Below are 21439 nucleotides of genomic sequence, written 5' to 3'. Positions count from 1 at the left end.
CTTCCGGCCACGAAAAAACTAGTCAGCGCAATGCTTTGCTGCACTGCAGATGGGCACAAGCTGCCCCCGTATCTTATCTACAGATGGAAGGCGCTCCCGAGAGGAATCGTGTTTCTGAATGCCATGATTGTGCCCGTAAATGAAAAAGGTTGGATAACCACGGACTTGGTTGCTGACTGGATTGATAACATTTGGCGGAAGAAACCTGGCGGCAGTTTGGGTCTGCGTGGAATGCTTGTGCTCGACGCGTTCAGATGCCACCTTGACCAGAGCATCAAGGACAAGCTGGCGGCTGCATGCAACACCAAACTTGTCGTGATACCCGCCGGAATGACATTGCAGCTCCAGCCGCTCGATGTTTGTTTGAACACACCAGTGAAAGATAGAATTTGGGCGCTCTACACCGAATGGCTTGTCAGTGGCTGCCACGAATGCACGCCCGCCAATAAAATGAAGTGTGCCTCACTAGAGGACTTTGCTGGGTGGGTGAAAGATGCATGGTGCATGATCCTGTCTGCCATGGTCAGCAAGGCCTTCAAAAAGCTCGGGATTTCGAATGCCATGGACGGCACCAAGAATGAAATGCTTTGGTCTGTTGATAATGATTAGGGGTTGTCTGATAGCGACGAGTGATATCTATTGCCCCACGCGACTTGTACTGGTGCAGTGAAAACCTTGACCGCAAGGTACGCCGCTTCCATTTGTGTTTTTATTCATCGCAACTTTAGTGTATTGGGAATGAATCTGTTTTTTCCAAATGAGAGAATAGTATTTCTATATGAAAGCACGAGGTGCGCGGTATTGTACTCTCTTTGCCTTGGTCATGGAAAACGGGTGCGTGTTACAATCGAGGGCGCGTTAGAATCAAGTAAATACAGTATTTCATTTTTCCATCTTTTCTGTATTTATCTTTAGTGACGCATTTTAACAAGGCTTTGAACATCATATAGTGTTTACATAAATGTCTTGTAGATTACCCCGATTCGGGTTATTAAATTTCTTGCAATGCAACAGAAAGAGTCGCAATTGTAGAAAGAGTCATTGCAGGCAAAGGGATGTCACTGTTGAGTACTGACACATGTTATTGAAGTTGTGGAAACATTACCATGCACTTCTTGCACATAAAGTAATCACATTAGGAAATATGAAGGCTGGGAAACACTTACATTTTCATTTGACAGTAAAGTTGTCCCGAAATGCCAGACCTTGCATCGTTGACGTTATCATGATGTCATGACCCCAGAGAAAAGTTTGAGGATGTCATGAAGCAGTTTATCTAAGCATGATGGCGTTGCTTTAAAAAAAAAAATAAAAATTTACGAGACTGCTGTGTGTGGTTATTCTGGTGGCGCTTGCGTGCGCCATTCGCATTGATCAGAGTAACTAAGCCCCAGCCACTGTGACATGATGTCATGACGCATCCACGTGCTGGGTACTGAAACGAAAACTGGTTCATAGAAGCACATATTACAGTAAATTATTTAGGGGGCTCTGCTGGTGCTCACCAGTAGTTTTTCTAGGGATTAATGTGTTTGGACTTTCATTCAGTGCCAGGAAATGGCAAGTTGGAAATGTTATCCTTTAAAATTTCTGTGCATGAGAATTTGGTGGTGGAAATCTGTGACAAGCTGTCAACATCATCACTTATATGTTTTTATCACTGGGTGGTATAACGGATGCATTAGAGCATCCCTTGCTTGAGTATAAAAGAAAAGAGGCATATTTCAGGAACCTAGAGCATGGGAAGTCTTTATTTTTTCAGTTATGAGTTAACCTCTGTGTCCAAGTTCGAACCGTGACATATTGTCACATTATAGTGACAATTAAAAATGTAACTGGTGGTAGTGCTAGTTAAAAATTTAACTCTTTATTAGATAAACTTGTTCTTAACAAAACAAGCAACAGTCAAAGCACAATGATAGTGGCAAGTATGGTCCTTGATTGTCAAAGTCTGATCTACTGTTCGAGTATATCAGCTATTTCTACATGACTCATTGTACATTCTAGTGTAATTGCTGGTGCTTGCATACATGCGAGAATGTACACCTTTATTAACGTTATGCACACAATCTGATTAGACAAGATTCTTTTTCTATAGAATTGGTGACAACATTAGAGAAAGTTCCATTTCATATAGGTGCATCCTACGCCAAGCAATAAGTTTGTAACAGTGGTTAGCCAATGAAATTATCACTTGTGACTCCGAGTGTCGTAAACAAAGGCACTTAAATAATTTGAAGCATTATAACCTAACAAAAAGCCATTAAATTTACAATTACAATACAATCTACAATACTTTGGTGGTTCTCCAGCTGGAAGTTCCAGTTGAAGCTATGTCAACAACCGCGCAGGGGTGTAGGTAGATAGGTGCCAGTGCCACCAATGGGGAATTCTGATTACCAGAGACAAAAATTTGCATGTGCTCTACACTCATCAGTACGTTTTACATAAGCTTGCACTTTTTACCATGCATGCAGGAGCTGACTGCAAGATCATCATCTGGAATGTGGGCACAGGTGAAATCCTTTCGTGCATTGACCACCCAGACAGTGTGTTCAGCTGTTGCTGGAACTGGGATGGCAGCCGCATTGTCACAACTTGCAAGGATCGCAAAATTCGTGTGTACAATCCAAGGACGGGGGATGTGGAAGCGGTAAGGGTGTCATAATATTTCAACTTTCTTTTTGTTTGGATCTATCAATTTGTGCCTTCATTTTTATTTAAGATTTCATGTTTATTGGCAGTCATTGTCACTTTTGCAAATGAGGCAGTTAGTGGTAGCTGGTATGTCAGCGATATAACCCAGATTTTATTTTGTGATGGTTGACACTCCTAGACTGCCACTTCAGCACTAGATCAACTGACCGAGTTGTACCACCATATTTGTTGTTTTGCTAGTTGGTTCCCATCACAACCACCATGGATCCGTTTTCGAGCCCTGGGCTCTTAAATATGCATGGAGGAAAGTAAGTTTCAGCCATTTGGGTTTAATATGATGAGTATTTTTGGGTCAAATTGGACAGTACTAACCGTCATGCTACAAAGCGACTGACATCATTGCAGTGGAAAAGTAAACTTAGAAAAACAACTTAAAGAGCTTGAAATGTGTGTCCAACTCAGCAGCTGCTTAGCTGCAAGAAATTGCACCTAAGAAGGAGATCTCACTATTTTCTAGCTTAAGTGTATGAATAAAGTATCCCCCTCCTTAAATTGTGCTTGAATATTGAGTTGAATGTACTGTATGAATCCTGAGGTAGTTTTTCAGCACATTGCCATATTAAGGTGGCTGTATCCTGTTTTAGCTCCATTGTTTGCAGAGTAATCCTGTGTGATGGAAAATCTGTTGTAATAATATTGGCTTATCTGAGACCTGTTGCGGCGTCCTCTTAGCTGGAGGCAAGGATTTTTGAAGGTTTTTTGACGATAGAAACATACCTTCCTTCTGCTGGAGTCATTGCTGCTGTTCTGTCTTGTTTCCTGTTGCTTTCCATTTGTCCACTTCTCTGGGCCACTGTGGAATATTTGTTTCTCTTTGCTTGCAGGAGGACTTTGGGCATGAAGGTGCCAAGCCGCAAAAGGCTATCTACTTGAGGGACGGCCTCATTTTTACAACGGGGTTTTCAAGGATGAGTGAAAGGCAGTACGCCCTTCGTGTGGAGGTCAGTTAGAGTGACTTGTTACCCGTTGTGGTAGCTTAGTGGCAATGTGTTTACGCTGCTGAATTTGAGGTCTTTTTTTTTCTGTGCACACTACACTCTAGATGATTGTTGGCTTTTGGTCAAACAGCTTCAGAAAGTTTTGCTACTTGTCTGTTAGGCAGTTTATTTGTTTTGAATGCAGTCGGAACTTGCCCAGCCGGTGGTCCTGGAAGAATTAGATACAAGCAATGGTGTGTTGCAGCCCTTCTATGACCCGGATACGAATCTGCTATATCTTGCTGCAAAGGTATGTGTTCAGTAGGTTACTCAAATACATGCACATTTTTTGTGATAAAATGTAACATGTGGCCTACTTACGTGGTAGTAATTTGCTTTAGGCAGGCTGTCATGACTTCTTTTCAAGAGATACTTGAATGCACCATTTGCAGAGAGATGTTCTGTCGGGTCTTAAACATGCTCTTGGGGCAAAGGAACGACAGCAAAGTAGGCAAACAGTCAAAGGGCATTTATTGCACCTTTCATACAGTAATGCCTGCTAGCCGAATTACTACCCATAGAACATGCCGATGGGCGCACAACAAATTGAGGTAGTCCGACTCACCACGACTGGGTTGAGAGCGAATATGTTCACTCCCATGCTGGACACCAGCTCCTAATTGTTTCCTCTTACAGTCGCACGAATGGTGCCGCATTCAAAACAATGTGTTCATCCATCCCACTGCCCCGCTCCTAAGCCTTTCTCAGGATGGTCCTGTGAAACGTCCGCGCTGCTTGCCGACCCCAAGTCAAAAAGGAAGAGCCTACTTCTTTTCACACCCTAGTAAGCCCTCCCATTAGGTGGTGTTAGCAGCACTCACAGTATGCTGCAACCACATCGACTGCTGCTGGCACTTAGCTATGTGGAGAAGCCATATTACAGGAGATGCAAGAGCCATGTGGGGAAAATATTAGAGGACATGTGAGAATCGAGCGTCCCCACAGTTCTTAGTGTCTTTTTACATTGTGATAAGGGCCGGTATAACGTGTAACTATTCCAATCTGTTTTTATTCCAAATCGGCCATGAGCCCTCTGGGATAGGTAAGAATGGTTCGAGTCTAGCCCATATGGGTGGCCGCCATGCCCGTATGGGGAGAGCCCGAAACATTTTGACCTATCACGGAGGGCTAATGGCTGATTTGGAATTTAAAAAAATTGGAATAGTTTTATGTTACACCAGCCTGGATGTAGTAGCATAGGTGATGTCCTCCCTGTTTTGTCAGGACATGCTAGGAAATATTACTGTGTGATGTCTGTAGAAATGCTGGTGCTTGCAAGGTTAAATACTTGGACTTGCTAGTACATGTATAGCACAATTTAGTGTACTGCCTAGAAAACACAGAACATGCAAGGGGGCGTTGTCCCCTTGGCCTGTTCATGTTTTCTGTGCTGTGCAGTGAAATAGGGTATCTGATTATGACAATAAGCGTTAGTAGTTTACAGGGTATTCTGTTGGAGCCTGATACTAAGCTAATAATAATTATTTACAATGTAGAGATTATTATCTAAAGCAACAAGTGACATAAATGTCAAGAAAATTTTTTTATAATGTGTAATCCCTGAAGAGAACTAAACTTGGTTTCCCAAGAGAGGTATGGGTAAGAAATAATCGCAGATGTGTGACTTTTAGCTTTAGTATTGAGGTCATGTTACGAGTGGACTCATTCTCTATGGAGTTCTTTTCATCTTTTTGTTATGAGTGTAATTTTGCAAATTGGCTTTGCTGAACATCTCTGAAACCACTGCAAAACTCCTATTTAAGCCAACTGTAAATAAATCATGCTTTACTGTCTGGTTCCTGTGCTGTCTTGAAAACAACCCAACCCATCAGAAAGAATTCCCCTTTATTCAATGTGCCATATATCTGATTGAATGCATTTGCTTTGGCTTTCTCTGGGTGCAATAATCATGTAGTTGTGCTATTAGATGACGTCTGAAATGAATTTACCACCTGTAAGAACTTGGTTTAAAAATGTGTCACATATGTATGAGCAAGAATAAGGGGATTGAACATGCTTGATTTTCCTTCATTTTTTTTTTGTTAGAACTGTACGAAAAAAATGGTTAATACAAGGTCTGTTAGAAAAGCATCCGACCTTTGGCCGAAGAAAATAAACTGGCATAAATGGAGTGTTGGAAACCTAATCACCCTCAAAGTAGTCTCCTTGGGACTCCACACACTTCTCCCAGCGGTGCTGCCATTGTTGGAAACATTCCGAGAAAGCCTCTTTCGGAATGGAGTTTAGCTCAGCTGTCGTGACAGCCATAATGTCCTCTCTTGTCTGATATCGCGTTCCTTTCAATGGCCTATTGATTTTCGGATACAGCCAGAAGTCGCAGGGGGCCATATCAGGAGAGTAAGGAGCCTGTTGAACTACAGGAGTCTGGTTTTTTGCCAAAAAGTCTGAATCAAGTGCGAGGAATGTGCAGGAGCATTGTCATGATAGATGTGCCAATTTCCTGTTGACCACAACTCGAGTCTCTTGCGCCGCACAGCATCAGGTAGGCGACGGAGGACATCCCTTTAGTACTCTTTGGTGATTCTTTGACCCTGTGGTGCGTACTCATGGTGTACCATACCGTGGGAGTCAAAAAAAGCAGTCAGCATCACTTTGACATTCCTGCGCACTTGGCAGGCCTTCTTTGGTCTTGGCGTGACGTGGAATGCTTCCATTGCGACAACTGGGATTTGGTTTCCGGGTCGTACCCATACACCCAAGACTCGTCACCTGTGGTTATGGTGTTCATGAAGTAGGGGTCACTGTTTGTGGAATCCGGCATGTCCTGTGAGTCTTCAACACAAAGTTGCTTTTGCTCCACTGTGAGCAGCTTCGGAACGAATTTTCCCCTCAACTCTCTTCATGGCCAAATCTTCGGTCATTATGGAATGTGCAGAAAAAGTGCTGATGCCCACCTCTTCTGCAATTTCTTGGATGGTCACACGACGGTCCCGCATCACCACAGCGTTCACTTCGGCAATGACCTGGTCATTTCTGCATGCTGATGGCCGACTGGAGCGTGGCTCGCTCTGCACCGATGTGCGGCCGTCTTTGAACCGGTTGTACCACTCCTTAATCTGTGTGCTGCTTATAGCATTGTCATCAAAAGCCGTCTAAATCTTCCAAATGGTTTCCACTTGGCTGTCATCCAGTTTCTGGCAAAATTTGATGCAGTAGCACTGCTCCAGTCACTCCGCCATTTTCCTTGCAATGAAAAAAACTGACGAGAGCACGGCGCACTACCTCATTCAAATGATGTGTCCCAGCCACTGGCGCGATTGGCAGGCGGGAAAAAATTTGTGCATTCGCACGAAGGTTCAAGGTTGGCTGATGATAGCGCGCTTGTTTCATATATATCAGGTGTTCGCAAAAAAAAAGGTCGGATACTTTTCTAACAGACCTCGTATGCAGTTTGAAATAAATTTGCTAACACAGTCTTGAATCTTTAAGGTGCTTGGGCATATGTCTGACACGGCACAAACTGAATGCTATTTTGGTGTTGCTGATTCAAAGTGAAACATTTTCTTTGTCTTCTAGGGTGACAGCAACATCCGGTACTTTGAGGTGACGGACGAGCCCCCGTTTGTGCATTACATCAGCACGTATCAGTCGAGTGAACCACAGCGGGGAATGTGTGCCATGCCAAAGCGCGGTTGTGATGTCCACCAGTGCGAGATAGCCAGGCACGTTTCCGGCTTCCAATTCCTTGCTCTCTTTGTGCCTTTTTGCTCATCATCATATCAAATACTTGCTGAATCGCCTGAATAAAAAAAACATTCTGAATGTCCAGGTTTTAAAATACTTTGCCATCTTTAGAATGCTTGCAAGGGTGAAGCAGTTTTGAACCAGTGGACCAATGTCACTGACTTTTGCTGTGCCATCATAAATTTACTACTTCACAGCTGCAGCAAAAGTTACTGGTAGCCATAGTCCTTTGTACTCTCAATGGGACAAGTGACTGAAAGTGCCATATACTGCTTTGATTGGTGCTATCGTTTATTACTTACTCACTTATTTGCAAGAAGTGGTGTCAATGTTGCAGTGACTATTAGTGTAATGGTGCTGGCAGAAGCGTACACATGCCGTGAGCATGGTGAGATTGATCCATTATTGCATTGTCATCTGTCGTGTTGGCAGGGCCTTGTGCTCATGTGCCTTCCTGTGAACAAGCCTGGCTGACATGAAGTCAACAGTATGAAAGGCTATGACAGACTATCACACTATATGACAGGTATGACAGTATTAGGCAAGGAGCTTATAGAAAACCACAGGGATGATCGAAGCAAAAGAAACCGTTAAGGCAAACCAAAATGCTGTCTGAACTGATGCACTGGCAGAAAGTGCATATACCAGTGCCAGTTATGCCTTTAGTCATTTTGTATGAAATTCTTCTCTTTTCTACAAATTTGACGAATTTCATGTCGTGTATGGGTGTGTGAATATTGGAAACTTTCTAATAAACTGAATCTTGTCTTTCGAATACTTCAAGTCGCCAGCTATGCATAATTGAGCATGAAACTGAAACTGGAGTGGGCATAGTGAAATAAAACAAAAATGACCAGATAGGCTTTGGAGAGCCTTAAGTATGCAAACAAATTTCTTATTCCTTCTTAATTCCCCATTTGAGCTGTTAATAAACCATGCTTAGTAATGTCCACTGTTGTACCAAAAACTAGGATGTGAGCATCCTTCACTTTTTCCAACATATTAATGGTGAAAAGCCCTGTTTATTATTAGAAAACTATTTGATATATGGTTCAGTTCACTTACAGCACTATTTGATTTGTATTTGATTCATTCGCTTAAAAGCAGACATTTGCCCACCCCTGCTGTTTTGTGCAGCACTTGCTGGACAGAACATCGTGCCTGTGCAGAGTGTTATGTTTTGGTTTGCGCATTGAATTTAAGAGCTGCGCCTGGGCTGAATTGCTTCTTGTAAATTTATTCACGCAGATTTCACTCTGGTATAAATGCATGCTGCAAACTGTTGTTGGTCAGCGTGCTGGCTTCTGAAGTTTGATTGTCTTTCTGCACTAGGTTTTACAAGCTGCACTCCAAGGGCCTTTGTGAAGTGATTTCTTTCACAGTACCACGCAAGGTTAGTCCTTATGCAGTGTTAACAGAATCATGCTCACTGCTGACATTGGGATGTTTGTTGTTTACAGAAGGGTAGTAAACTGAACAGGTTGGTATGTATTTACAGCGTGCGGACACGATTAGACAACACAAGCACTCGTGTGACCTCTACTTGGTTGGGAGTTTTCGAGGCGTGCTCACCCAAAAACAGCCAGCTGGAAAAGGACTTTGTGTTTGAGTTTCTGCGTAGCAGAATTAAGTTTTCTTGTATATTCAAATTACAATCCGATCCTATCATGCCTGCAAGTTGTGTGTAAGTTGTACTGTACAAAATTTTTGACACATTTTTGTTTTAGAAATTCAATTATTTCATTAATGCACTTGCGCCAGGCGGAGGGTTTACAAGAATAAGGATGAATGAGGACGGACCAGTAACAGCAGGTGGAAAAAAGCTTTGTCTTTCAGTTTCTACATGACAGAATTATGTTTTCTTTTATATTCGTATTACAATCTGAAGCTATTATGTCTGCAGCTTGTGTGTAAGTTGTAATTTACGTGTTTTCTGACGCCATTTACTTAAACATTAATTTAGTTCAGTAAGGCGCTTGCGCTTGGTGGATGGTCTAGAATGAGCATGTATGTTGTACTTTGCACACGTGTATAAGTGCGTGACGTATGTCGCTCGTGGTACTGGTGCTTGTGTAACATCGTCTAAAAGTTCTGCTGTTGGTACTTGTCTAACATCTGCACAAGCTTTGCTGTGCATCTACTTTCACAGGGTGGAATGGAGGGAGACTTTTCTTTCACACTGTCTGCAATGTTTGCATAGATTTCTTGTTTTCATTGTGAAAAATTAAAGCCTTGCTGCCTAACATTCACTGCAGCAATCATTGAAGTAAGGCTAGCCATTTAGCACGTACATTTATCTCTTACAATCTTTTACTAGGGGGTTTTCCATGTAGTTTGGTCCATGCTGTTTTCATAACGTCTGTGACATAGTGACATGGTGACATGCCCAATGTAATGATTGCGTACAAGTGGAACTGTGTGGATAGCCTTTTTTTTTTTTCTGTGCCGATGGTGTTGTAGTTTCAGTTACTTGAAACAATTTGTTTTTGTTTTTTCTGTACTTTAGCCTCAAGGAATTGCAAACTAAGCCTCCATGACTCTAAGTGCAAGGTAGTCCCACGATCCTGTGAAAGGGATAACATTTATTCCTCAATGTTCAATATAAATTTTCAATCTCCTTACCAGTCTTTTCACCTTTCATGAGGAGTTCTTTTATTGGGAAAATTTTTTTTGTGCAATAAATTATCAAATATGTCCACAGCTTAACCAAGTTATAAGGGTTCCATAATGAAGTTTACATATTGTGCTCTGCTCATCTGAACACGTTGCGTTTTTGGTTTTGTCATTTCAGTCGGATCTATTCCAGCAAGATCTCTACCCTGAGACACCTGGCGACACCCCTGCCATATCAGCTGAGGAGTGGGCAGAAGGAAAAGACGCCGACCCAATTCTTGTGAGAATTTCTCAAAATATAAGATTTTCTTCTGTCTTCATGTAGTTTTACTCACAGCTGTATAAACACCAATTTGGAAGTTGCTTAGCACTGTTGGCAGTGTAGAACTTGTTGAGCTTACTGTCCTACTGTGCTGAACTAATGCAGAAATATTTGTGATGAAGCTTCTGAATTGGGTTGGTTGGTACATTTTGAAACTTGAAGGTAACAGTGCTAAAAGCAGGGCCAAGAGAAGAGGAGATAATATATATTGATGTTACATGCAATAAAAATTGTTTGTTATTCAGCACCATGTTTGTCTCCTCTCGTCTTGATCTTGTATTTAGCAGTGTTACCTTCAAGTTTCTTTGTGACCCCTTCTTTTACTCCCACACTAATTGCCAGTTTTAAATTTCATTAATTGCTAATACAGTTGAAGCTCCATTTGGCAAAGTCACATTTCGCAATTGCAGCGAAAAACTGGCAATTTTCTTGAGTCAAGGATTGCGTGTTTCATCAGTAAAAATTACTTAGTTCGTAGAACAGTCCTGACAGATAGCATCTTCTCAGGAAGCATGAAAGAAATCCTGTGAGGAACTTGAGCTATAATTACTGAATTTAAAACATTAACTTGTGTGGTAGAGATTGTGTCGAGAGCTTTGGCTTGGGTTGCACCTGGTACTTGCACCCATCATATGGTGCTGTGCCTCTGGTCCTATTGCCCTTCAGTCCACCAAAAGCTGCAACTGCCTTCCCAATACAATTAAAGCTATAAACAGTTAATCCAACATAACGAACTTCAATATAATGAAATTCTCGATATAACAAAGCATTAAACTTTTCATAACCTCTTCTCCATAGAACACCATGTATTTAGAACCTCAATATAACAAGGCCTGTTTGTATGCAATCTCAATATAACGAAATTTGCTTCCTGGGACCACAAGAGCGACCCCCAAACCCCAAAGTGGAGCCGCATCATGTTCCATATAAAGTCCAAGTGCAATAAGATCCTATCGCAGCCTGCGCACTTTGTGCTTCAAGTGCGAGTGAAAGTGTACGAGTGTGAGACAAGAAAGATGGTGGTTTCACGAGTGCCGCCTTCCTGCTTGAGCAAAGGGAAAGAGAGGGAGGGGAGCTCACTCGCGGTAATGCGATCAAGCACATGTGAGGGGCAGGTGGGGTGGAGGAGTAAGTTGGTGCTTTGCGACTTCTGGCCCGCCTCTTGGCCGGAGCTGCACAGGGCTGTAAGTGCAGCTGAGAGCATACACAGCCGCGCACCCTGCTTTAAAGGTAATCTGCTATCTGCTGCTGTGTGTGAATAGTGGGCATGCCGAGTCTGCGCGGCATCATGTTAGCTGTCTTCCTGTGTGTTTAGTATGGGAGGTTGCGTAATCTTGACTTTCAGTGACTCCGAGAAAGAGGCAGTTGAAGTATGCTGCCCCGCTGCCAGTGCTATCAGGATGATAGCGTTGTCCCAGTGCGGGCAACGCTATCAGCTGCGGTGGCGGAGTGCAGGCGAAAGCGTGGCTGGTTTTTCTTAATTCTTACCGCTGATGTGAAGATATTGTCAATGTGGCATGAAACCATATGATCGTCACCGACTCCAAAAATAATCAAAATAAATTGTTTTCTCATTCAAACATGCTTTTTTCTTTTCGATTGCCCAACAATGCGGAAATTATGCAGCCCCTTTTCTTGTAAGAAAAGCAAATAGGCAACTGTACTTATTTGCATAAAAGGTTGAATTTCCATACGACGAAATTTCAATATAACGAAGCAAATTGCTGATTTTACCTACTTTATTATATCGAGGTTTAACTGTATATATTAAAAAATATCTTTTTCCTGTTTTCGAGTTTTTGTTTTAGTTCAAATAACCTGGCTTCAATCATTCCTGGGAAGCGTTATGTTTGTTTTTCATCAGGATGTGCTTCGGTTCGTGATTATTCATTGTTGACTGCTTTCTTACAGATCAACTTGAAAGAAGGCTATACAGCCAGCACGAAGCAGGACTTCTCAGTGACTAAGAAGCCCAACATCCTTAACAAAATGCCTGAAAGGCCAGTAGCACAAAAGGGAAGTGAACAGTCCGTGTCCCCAGTGGTATCAGTAAGTTGGCCACGCATTGCGTTGGCATTTTCTATGCTAACGTTGTAACTTCTTGAATAAGTGAGCAGTTTTTATTCATTATGAGGGAATATAAAAAAGTTATAAAGATGTTATTCTATTTCACGAAAAAGCTCATGGCGGCAGAGCCAAAGGCATTCTGATGTGGTTTGTAAACGCACAGGCATGTGATGGTTTCAACAGACATGCAGCAGATGAACTACAGCACAATAAAAATACAGTGAAACCTCGTTAAACTATAGTTGGCCGGAGCTCAGAAAAAGTTTGTACTAAACGGTCGTACTGTTTAACCGAATTAGCATGAGATCGCCGACTTACCTGTTGAAAACGGAACTCAAAGAGTGCGATGAAAGGGGAAAAAGACATGCAGTATTTATTCACTTCGCGCAACAAAAGTGTTATTTTCGTTTGATGCCGCAGCGGCCTAGCACGACGACAGCGGCCTCAAACTTACTGAAGCTGCGTGCCAGCTTTTCAGCCAGCCCCCTCTTCTCGGCAAACACTGGCATGGCAGATTCCTCGTTGGCATTACGTATTCTCCATTGCACGCGTGCAGTAGTGCTGCAGAAGGCGCCTTTTTTATTGCCGGGTGCTGTTCTCGCCGTGACGATTGCATTCATGAGGCTGACGTAACGCACAGCTTCTGCCACTGTCGGGCCTAAATCACCTGTGCTGTCGCTCTCCGTGCTGTCCTCATCACTGTCGCTAGTCGACACTTCGGCAACAACAGAGACAACGATGGCGAAAAGTTGAATCTCGTAGTCGACATCTCTTCAGAGTCGCAGCAGCGCTGCCGTGCAACATCTTCGCATTCAAAATGCCACACACCGTAGTCAACAGCAGATCCCTGTCGCGTGCCAGCGCCGACTTCTCCATGTCATGTGCGATAGCACAGACGATGTCTAATTTTTCTTCTATGCTGAGCACGCGGTGTCTTTTCTTTTTTTTTTTATCCGAGCTTCGGCATGACGTGAGTCCTCGCTTGCACGACGCCACAACACTCTTTGGCATCTCTCTGGCACAGCGCCAAAATGATGTTGATATTGATGTGGCTTCACACGAAAATGCAAAGGGTGCTTGGAGGCCGTTCTGATCTCTGAGGCTTGTTGTTCTGCCGGGCCGCTCGATGGAGACTACGCGCCGCTGTGTTTGCGCGACGAAAAGTGGGAACGCTACGTTTTAACTGATGCGTATGCAATAAGCTGGTACGGTTTATGCGAATACAAAACATTATGTTCAATGGCCGCTGAGTCGGGGATTTGACTTTGATACTCTTAAAATGAAACTACTGTTTAAGCGGGTACGGTTTAACGAGGTTTTGCTGTAATATGTGGGCGTAATGTTACATACAAGTCTCAGACTGCAGTGTTTTTCTAGAGCCACTTTGAGTATTTTGGGCAAGTTTGGAAAGGATTCTTAAGCACTTGTGCACATTGGTCTGTGTGATTCTCTTTTCCTTTGTACAGTTAGACATTAGACATTATTTATTCATCATGAATTTGACTCCCCGTAACCCGTTGAGGGTCATTGCCTGAAAAGTACGGCGGCAGAAACAAATCACAATTCGTCACAGCCTTACACGTATAACATTGATTAAATGTCTGAAAAAAACTTGCCTTTTTTAGAATGAAATGCCATGTAGCATTGTACTGGAGGTGTTGCAACCTTTCATGACATCTAGAAAAAATTCTTAACATGTTGCCACCTTGCAGTTTGCCCCTAAACTGATTTTTTGCTTCACTCTATGGTGGCTGCCAACACAGTACCTTGGGAGTACTCCTGCTTCGCCTAGTCTACTGCTGTATACTCAGAACCATGCTAGCACACTTTATGATTGACATTCTCGCATGTGTTGTTACAAGTTACGGCCAATGGGAAAAAAAGGTTATGAACAGGGACAAGGTGCCTCAAAAAGGCTGGCCAACGTTTTGATAGGGGGACCTGTCTTCGTCAAAGGCAGCCTTGTCATTCTCGGCAGGTTAGTTTTAACAGGTTAGTAGAGTGATGTCATGTGCAGTCATTGTCAGTGGCAGCTGGCTGTAAAGGGAGAGACTGAAAAGAAAATGAGCGCTGTCGCTTGCTGTCTCTAGGCATGGTTTCAAAGATGAGGGGACTAGAGCAGAAAAGTGGGAAGGCAGCAAAAAAATAAAGAGAGAGAGAAAAAAAGAAGGAAAAAAAAACAATGAGAAAAGAAGGCCATAGGAGGGTGTTGGAGGAGCAAGAGGTTAGGCAGCCTTCAGGGACGTCGTTGGTGGCATGTGTTTGTGGTTTCAGATCCTGTCAGCCAGTGAGGGTGCGAGTAACAAAAAGACACGAGTTGAAAGAATGACTTGAGTAGCGTAGCAGCAGTGCGTTAAGTAATTTTGAAGGTGTTAATATGGCGCCACGGAGTCTGGGGGCAATGGATGGCGTAGTTGGAAGCCAGCGGTTTGGTCTTTCGAGGGACATTAGCCTCAGCATATTGGCTTAGGCGTCGGCACAGCGACATACATAATTGGCATGACCCTGTGTGGTCGAGGCGCTGATAAAGGTATCCTGGCGTCTGTGACTTTGGAATGTCTCAGTGAGGGCCTTTAAATGAAATAAAGAAGAAGAAGAAAAAAGAAAGTAAAAATAAACCCGGAAGAACAAGTGGGAGGGTGACTGGAGAAAGCGGGAGGGGGCAGGTACACATAGAAAAAGGGCTCGTATAGTCTATATATGCTTAAAAGCGTGAAAGAGGACAATAAATTGAGCAGTAGGAGAGAGGCAAGGAAGAAATGTAAATGGAGGAACTGGTGAGGTTAAGAATTGTGGTTAGCTGGTGGCATAATGTGTTTTGTGCCTTTGTTAATGATATGAGAATTTCAGGTTTAAGTTACAGAAGTTACAGCTTTTGTCATTCGTAAGTCTCTCCCTATACAGCCAGCCGCCACCGACAATGACCGCATGTGACGTCACTCTACTAATCCGTTAAAACTAGCCTGCCGAGGATGACGAGGCCGCCTTTGACGAAAATAGGTCTTCCTATCGAAATGCCGGCCAGCCTTTCTGAGGCACCTTATCCTTGTTTATAACCCTTATACCACAGTGTGCTACTCCACCTGTCAGCCCCATTCTTGATGTTGGCCAATAAGAAAAGTGATTTCTATCTCGTTTTTCATTACTCAAAATGCTGCTGTGAGGTGCTCGCCCGCATGGCTCTCCCATAGGCATGCAACTACTTTGTTTACAGGCGGGCGGGCACTCAAAAACTGGCAATGCTGCTGCATGTGCGTCTCTCTTTGTGAGAGACACGAGAACTGATAGAAACTCATCTAGCCATCTAGGAATTGATCCCTGAAAGTTTTTCACTTGCTTTCTTTTTCAATGCGTATGGTTCACTCCATTTGATAGCTTGTGAGCACTGACATGCCATGTCTCACTCTCGCTATGGCCATTTGTCCTGGGACCACTTCATTTTCCATTCTTCTGGCCCTTCGTCCCTAGTTCAGACATTGCTCAATGGTCACCACACTGTCGTCTTGGCTGTGTTCACACCCTCGGAACGACACATGATAAATGTGGTAAATGAAAGGGAATTTTCAAAATACAGACCCCAGTGGTGTACAACCTACTTAAAACATTAAACTAAGTTCTGTGAACATTATTACATCAGTAATAATGTTCAGCAATGCAAGTTCACGATGTCTGTGTCATCGGTGCAACATTGAGATTTTCACGAATGCCGAGCAGGTGAGCCGGACGTTCCAGGGAGCTCCACGAGAGATGGGCTGGTGTCCTTTCACGACATTACTAACCATTACAAACTTGAGCGGAGAATTTACCCTCCACCGAACAAGCAATTGGTGAAGGCGCAGGAAAGCGTCTGGCGAAGATTGCAGACGAGATCTTTCTGTAACCCATACGTGTTAAACAAAATCTACCCGGACGTTCAGCCGGAATGCAAATGGTGCCAGGAACTGGCCACCTATGACCACATATTATAGAGCTGTAGCATAGCGCCGCCACCGGCGGATATTATGCGTGATCCTTCTCTCGAGCAGTGGGAGGCCGTGTTGGCCAGCTCAGACCTGGTCGTCCAGACCAGGGCCGTGGAGTGGGCCACCCAGGTCGCCATCAGCCATGAGCTGATGGCCATCTAGCACGGAATCGTCCGCACATGCGTTCTGACGAAAATAAAGTTTTTCCATCCATCACCAATGTATTGATTGAATAGTGCTGTCAAAATATTGCTGCTGAAAAAAATTTCGGCCTTCTTTGGTTGACTGGGCTGCTCTTAATGCACTGGTGTTAGAAACAGTGTTCTGTCACTTAAACGGATTGATGGGATGAGCAATAACTATAATAATCAGGAGAGAGAGACACAGAAGCCTGAAGCTATAGTTGAGTGCAATATCAGCTGATCCAATATTATTCTACGTGTTGCAGGCTGAAGTGCCCATTGCGTTGCTGTTGCACTCGGGTGCTTCCACTGCTACAAAGACAAGAGAGGCATCTTACTTAGATGGAGGCAGTATTCGCCTTGGTGTACTTCAGCTTTGAAGTTTTTTTGCCTTGTTAAATATAAAAGAGACACTCACTGCAGTTTCTGGCATCAGCCACTATCTGTTGTGCACATGAATGAAAAAGTGATGATTTTAACTCTTCATGACATTTTGCCATGCATGTGCAGGATGCAAAGTTGGATGAGCTGTTGGATGAAATCAGGAAGCTCAAGTCTGTTGTGGTGAAGCACGAGAAACGCATCAAGGAGCTCGAGTCACGGTTGGAAAGTAGCAAGGAGGATACCTCCGTCGACCGCCCCAACACGCCACCGACACCTCCACCGGGTGATCAGAAACAGAGCAACAATCACCACGAAGTAGGCATCTAATTTGGGCTTTACTGTTTCAAGCAGGCTAGCCAGCCATTGTCCTATATTGTGGTGAAAACGATGGTGTTGCGGCTTGCTGTTCTTGCCTGCATACAAAAGTGGCATTGTTGAGGTTTGTTGGAACCTTGAAGCGTGAGTGAGTGTAGTGCATTGTTGATGTAGCTTTGAGTTGAGGCAGGAAGTGCTGATGAGTGTTGTGCTATGTTGATGATGAAAGTTACTTACACATGTTGCTTTAGCTTGAATGCAGAATGATTTCATTGGCAGTGGCAGGCCTGAAAGAGGCTTGCAGTTACAAAAGCAAGAAAAAAAAAAAAAGACATCTGTGCTTTCATTGCTGTAACAAGCATGCAATTTGTATGTCTCAAACACACTGCTACCAACACCTCTATGTTGGAGCATACTTGGCAGCCCTTGTGTACCAATCTTCAGTCAGTTGCAGCACAAAGCAAATTGACACATCTGATCTAAGGTGCATACATTGCTTTTTATCTGGCATTACTTGTAAACAACTGCTCTTCAAGTCTCGCTGAAAGCCTGCCACAGCACTCTGCTCTGAAGTTCTATACATTAAGTACGAAGTGTATGTTCTTTTGTTGATATTGCCATGTCGTAGTACCTACGTGCCTTCCTTGCCAAAGATTTGCTTTGTAACTTATGGATGTTAAATTGCCCTATCCTTGGGCACTGCTCTGGCTGGTGGATTATTTTTATAGGATAACTCTTTCTCTTTTTTTTGCTTAGTGCATTACTGAGCGCCTTATGTAGCCAGTGCCTTTCCTTGTTGCAACGAGAAATGGTTGGTAGTGAGGTGAAAGTACTGCATCTAGAAATTGAGACCTTGTATGAATGGTTGCGAGATCTGCACATTTATTGGCATTACTAGTGATGCTAGTAGTAATAGGACTGCTTGTGACTGCCAGGGCTAACAGATCAATATAAATTAGCTATTGGGGATTGAAATGCTTTCTTTAATACTGTTACTATGCCTTTTGTCATGACTCAGTAAGCAGCACAGGCAAGAATATGGTCAGTAGTAATTTACGAAGTTGAGCTTTTATATATACAGAGTTATGGGATGGGTGCCAAGAGAAGGGAAGCGCAGTTGAGGACGGCAGAAAACTAAATTTTCAGGCGCAAGTTGGAATCGGTTGGTGCAGGACAGGGGTTATTGGAGATCGCAGGGAGAGGCCTTCGTCCTAAAATAGGCATAAAATAGGCTGCTGCTGCTGCTTATGATGATGAAATACAGCTGACCTCCGTTAATTTGACCTTGTTCAGACATTGAGTTATACAAAAATGGTTTGAATTATGAAAAGTTTTAAATTGATGTTTCAAACTTGCATTGATTTTAACATTTATTGGAAATGTCCTGTTGTCATCTCTGCCCATTCTTTCAAGAGTCCCAGTACAGATAGTTCTAAGGCAGTGGAGGCTGCTTTGTCGGCGTGCATCGAGACTCATTCTTTGAGCTGAAAAGCCATTTTAACTTCAACCACAGTTGCTTGTAAATCTTGGGCATGTTTATTGTCACCACTACTCTTGTGCAGAAGCCGCTACTGTGGAACAACTGGCTAGTTGTTATGAAGTTGCAGTTCCAGCAAAGCATTTGTTGTTTTTGTTGGTCAATGGCTCACATGTTCTTTTATCTTGAATTTACCTATAAATGGCCCTCAGGTGACAACTCAGCTGAGCCTTACACACTGAAATTTTTGCATGATTCTGTGAAACAGCATGTTCTTCTAGTGTGATTGTTAGTGACTTGATAGGATTTCAATGCTCACTTTAGCATGTTAGGAGCTTTTGGCACAAGCAGTATTGCTTAAATTGACCCACTAGCAATCCGCTGCAGTTCTTCAAATGAATTGATGTTCAGCAATATGGGTTTGATATAATGAGATTTTTTGTCTCTTCATAAAGACACGAGTACTTTTCAGAACCCTTAGGTAAGAGCGAATTGAAGGAAAGTTTACTCAACTGATGTCAAATTGTTGGAGTTCAGCTGGATTGACTTGTTTGAGAAGGTTTGGCTTGAAAATTATTGAACTTCTGGAAAAGTAGAAAACTGGGGCTGTGTATGATCTTACCTTGGAGCTGACCATGTTTCAGTGAAGTCTGATAAACAGCAGTTTTCTTTTTACTCATGTGACTTGCAAGTCCCATGGCATTGTTACAAAGATTAGCCTATGCTATTTTTTATTAGATTTTCAGATTTACGTTTTTAGAGACAGACCGTCTAAATTTTTGTTTACTATGAATCGCACTTGGCTGTGGTACATGGTCATCCATGAGCTGCACAGCAATCTTTCCTTTTCTTTATTTGATTTAAACAGGTCACACCTTGACAATGCTCAATTAACACAGTTGCCGACCAATTTCTTGGACATGAAAGGGGCATTTTTTTTCATGAACATTGAAAATGAAGCACTTCAGCAGAACGTTTAAAGATAAATACTTATTGTACTTTTTGCTTATGTGTATGAGAGGATTTATTGGTGATCGCACTTTTTGGCATCCAGATACATAGGCTTCTGATCTCTAGTTGTGTAAGCTCTAAATGGTTGGTGGCACTTTTGAAGGTCTGGCACACAGTGCATTCAAAACATCTTGAAATGAAAAAGAAAATCTTTTCCCCCTTTGCCCTTTAGGGCAGGTGCAGGCAGTGACTATGCCTTGCTTATTTTGAGAAAATAGTAAAAAAGTAGTACTCCAAGTCATTATCACATGGAAGAATAGAGACAATCACTGTTCTACTTGCACTTCCCCTTGCCATGACTAACGGACGGAAAATATATTCAACAAAGCTTTAGTTTGCTTGAAAGCCTTGCAGCATAGCTGGTTACCAAAATTTTGAAGTCAGGAGTATGTGATGGCATCCAAGCTTCTTGCTATAGTCCCCTGGTGAACAGAATAGGTGCTCGGCGCTATTTGTCTGCCAGTGATGAGCATGCTCATTCTGATTAACTGCTGCCGGCTGAGCACAGCATTTGCCTTTCATTGGCACATAGTTCCAACAGTGTGGCACAGTCATGATTGGCATGTTCACACTCGTAGAACCGCTGGCTTGCCAAGCTGGGATGCAATGTACAGAAGATTTTTCAAAACTATATCACTACTACAAATGACAAGCAGTGTTAGAAATTTGCAGTTCGGCGATAAACCATTCGAAGTCGTTACACACTAGGCTTACCAGTGAAATGCTTTTCGGAAAGCCAAGAAGTTACTCCACCACAAGAAGTTAACTATACTTCTGTAATTTGCTGTGTTGAAACTTCTGACACAGTTTGTGCAAATAATGGCTAAATGATAGAGCTAACCATCACATGGCATATAAATTTTTTATTGCCATTACGTCTGTTTGCTCTATATAGAGCGCAGTGGTGCCCTGCCAATATAGTTCAGATAACCAAGCATATCCACAAAATTGGTCGGCTGCATTTGCATCACTGCCATGGTGTCATAATCGGTGTAGGTCATAAGAAAAGTTTCAATCTTTTCTTACCTGTTATTTTACTCAGTGACTATCAGCAATATACCCAGCAACTTTATTGCAATAGCGACATTGGGCATTTGATTTTACATTTGAAAAGCTTATTAGGAGCAAAAGTAGTATCCTTGACTGAATAAGCAGTTCTGCTTGTGCCATACTAAAATTAATATGCATGAGCATTTTAACAGGCACGTTTTGAATCACTTGGTACCATCTAAAGATGTAGGCTATAAATGTGACTGCCCGTATTTTCTCTGTGCAGTTTGCTTGCTGTAATCATTCTTTAGTGGTCATTTTTTGTACCTGAGCTGCATGTGCCAATTTAATGGTATCAAATGCGTAATGCTGTAGCTATGAATGTCATTTGTGCACTGCAACGAGGGTAAGCTTAATGACATTAAAAGAAAATGCAATTAGAAACATTCCTAGTTCCAAGAACCCGGCGTAGTCTTAGAATAAGTAGTTTATTTTCTTTGTTCATCTTGAACAGCACAGTCGGGTGACTTGAAAAAGATATAACAAAATTGGTTAACTTAAATGAGTACATATTTGCAGAGAGAGTATCCGTGTCTATCCCAGAAAATGTTACTGTCACTTAGTTTCTTGTTTTATACTTCCCTCAAACCTGTAGATGCAGTACTATGTTGACCACTTCAGTTTGTTTCCAGAGCAGTTGACAAGTACACTTTCAG

At 42.6% G+C, this 21439-nt stretch overlaps 1 protein-coding gene across 3 annotated transcripts in view; it reads left to right on the top strand.

Annotated features, from left to right (window-relative positions):
* coro (protein coronin) overlaps window positions 1-21439 on the top strand; it is a 40209-nt gene that overhangs the window by 6508 nt on the left and 12262 nt on the right. For all 3 annotated transcript variants that reach the window (XM_065427468.1, XM_065427465.2, XM_065427467.2), the window contains exons 4-11: window positions 2478-2653; window positions 3543-3659; window positions 3841-3945; window positions 7233-7378; window positions 8733-8793; window positions 10192-10293; window positions 12247-12384; window positions 17057-17245. In XM_065427468.1, the coding sequence (XP_065283540.1) occupies window positions 2478-2653; window positions 3543-3659; window positions 3841-3945; window positions 7233-7378; window positions 8733-8793; window positions 10192-10293; window positions 12247-12384; window positions 17057-17245 (1034 nt within the window). The remainder of the gene's footprint in view (window positions 1-2477; window positions 2654-3542; window positions 3660-3840; window positions 3946-7232; window positions 7379-8732; window positions 8794-10191; window positions 10294-12246; window positions 12385-17056; window positions 17246-21439) is intronic.

This window comes from Dermacentor albipictus, chromosome 2, assembly GCF_038994185.2.
Source record: "Dermacentor albipictus isolate Rhodes 1998 colony chromosome 2, USDA_Dalb.pri_finalv2, whole genome shotgun sequence".
NCBI classification, from domain to species: Eukaryota; Metazoa; Arthropoda; class Arachnida; order Ixodida; family Ixodidae; genus Dermacentor; species Dermacentor albipictus.
This window is presented reverse-complemented; position numbering and strand designations above follow the sequence as displayed.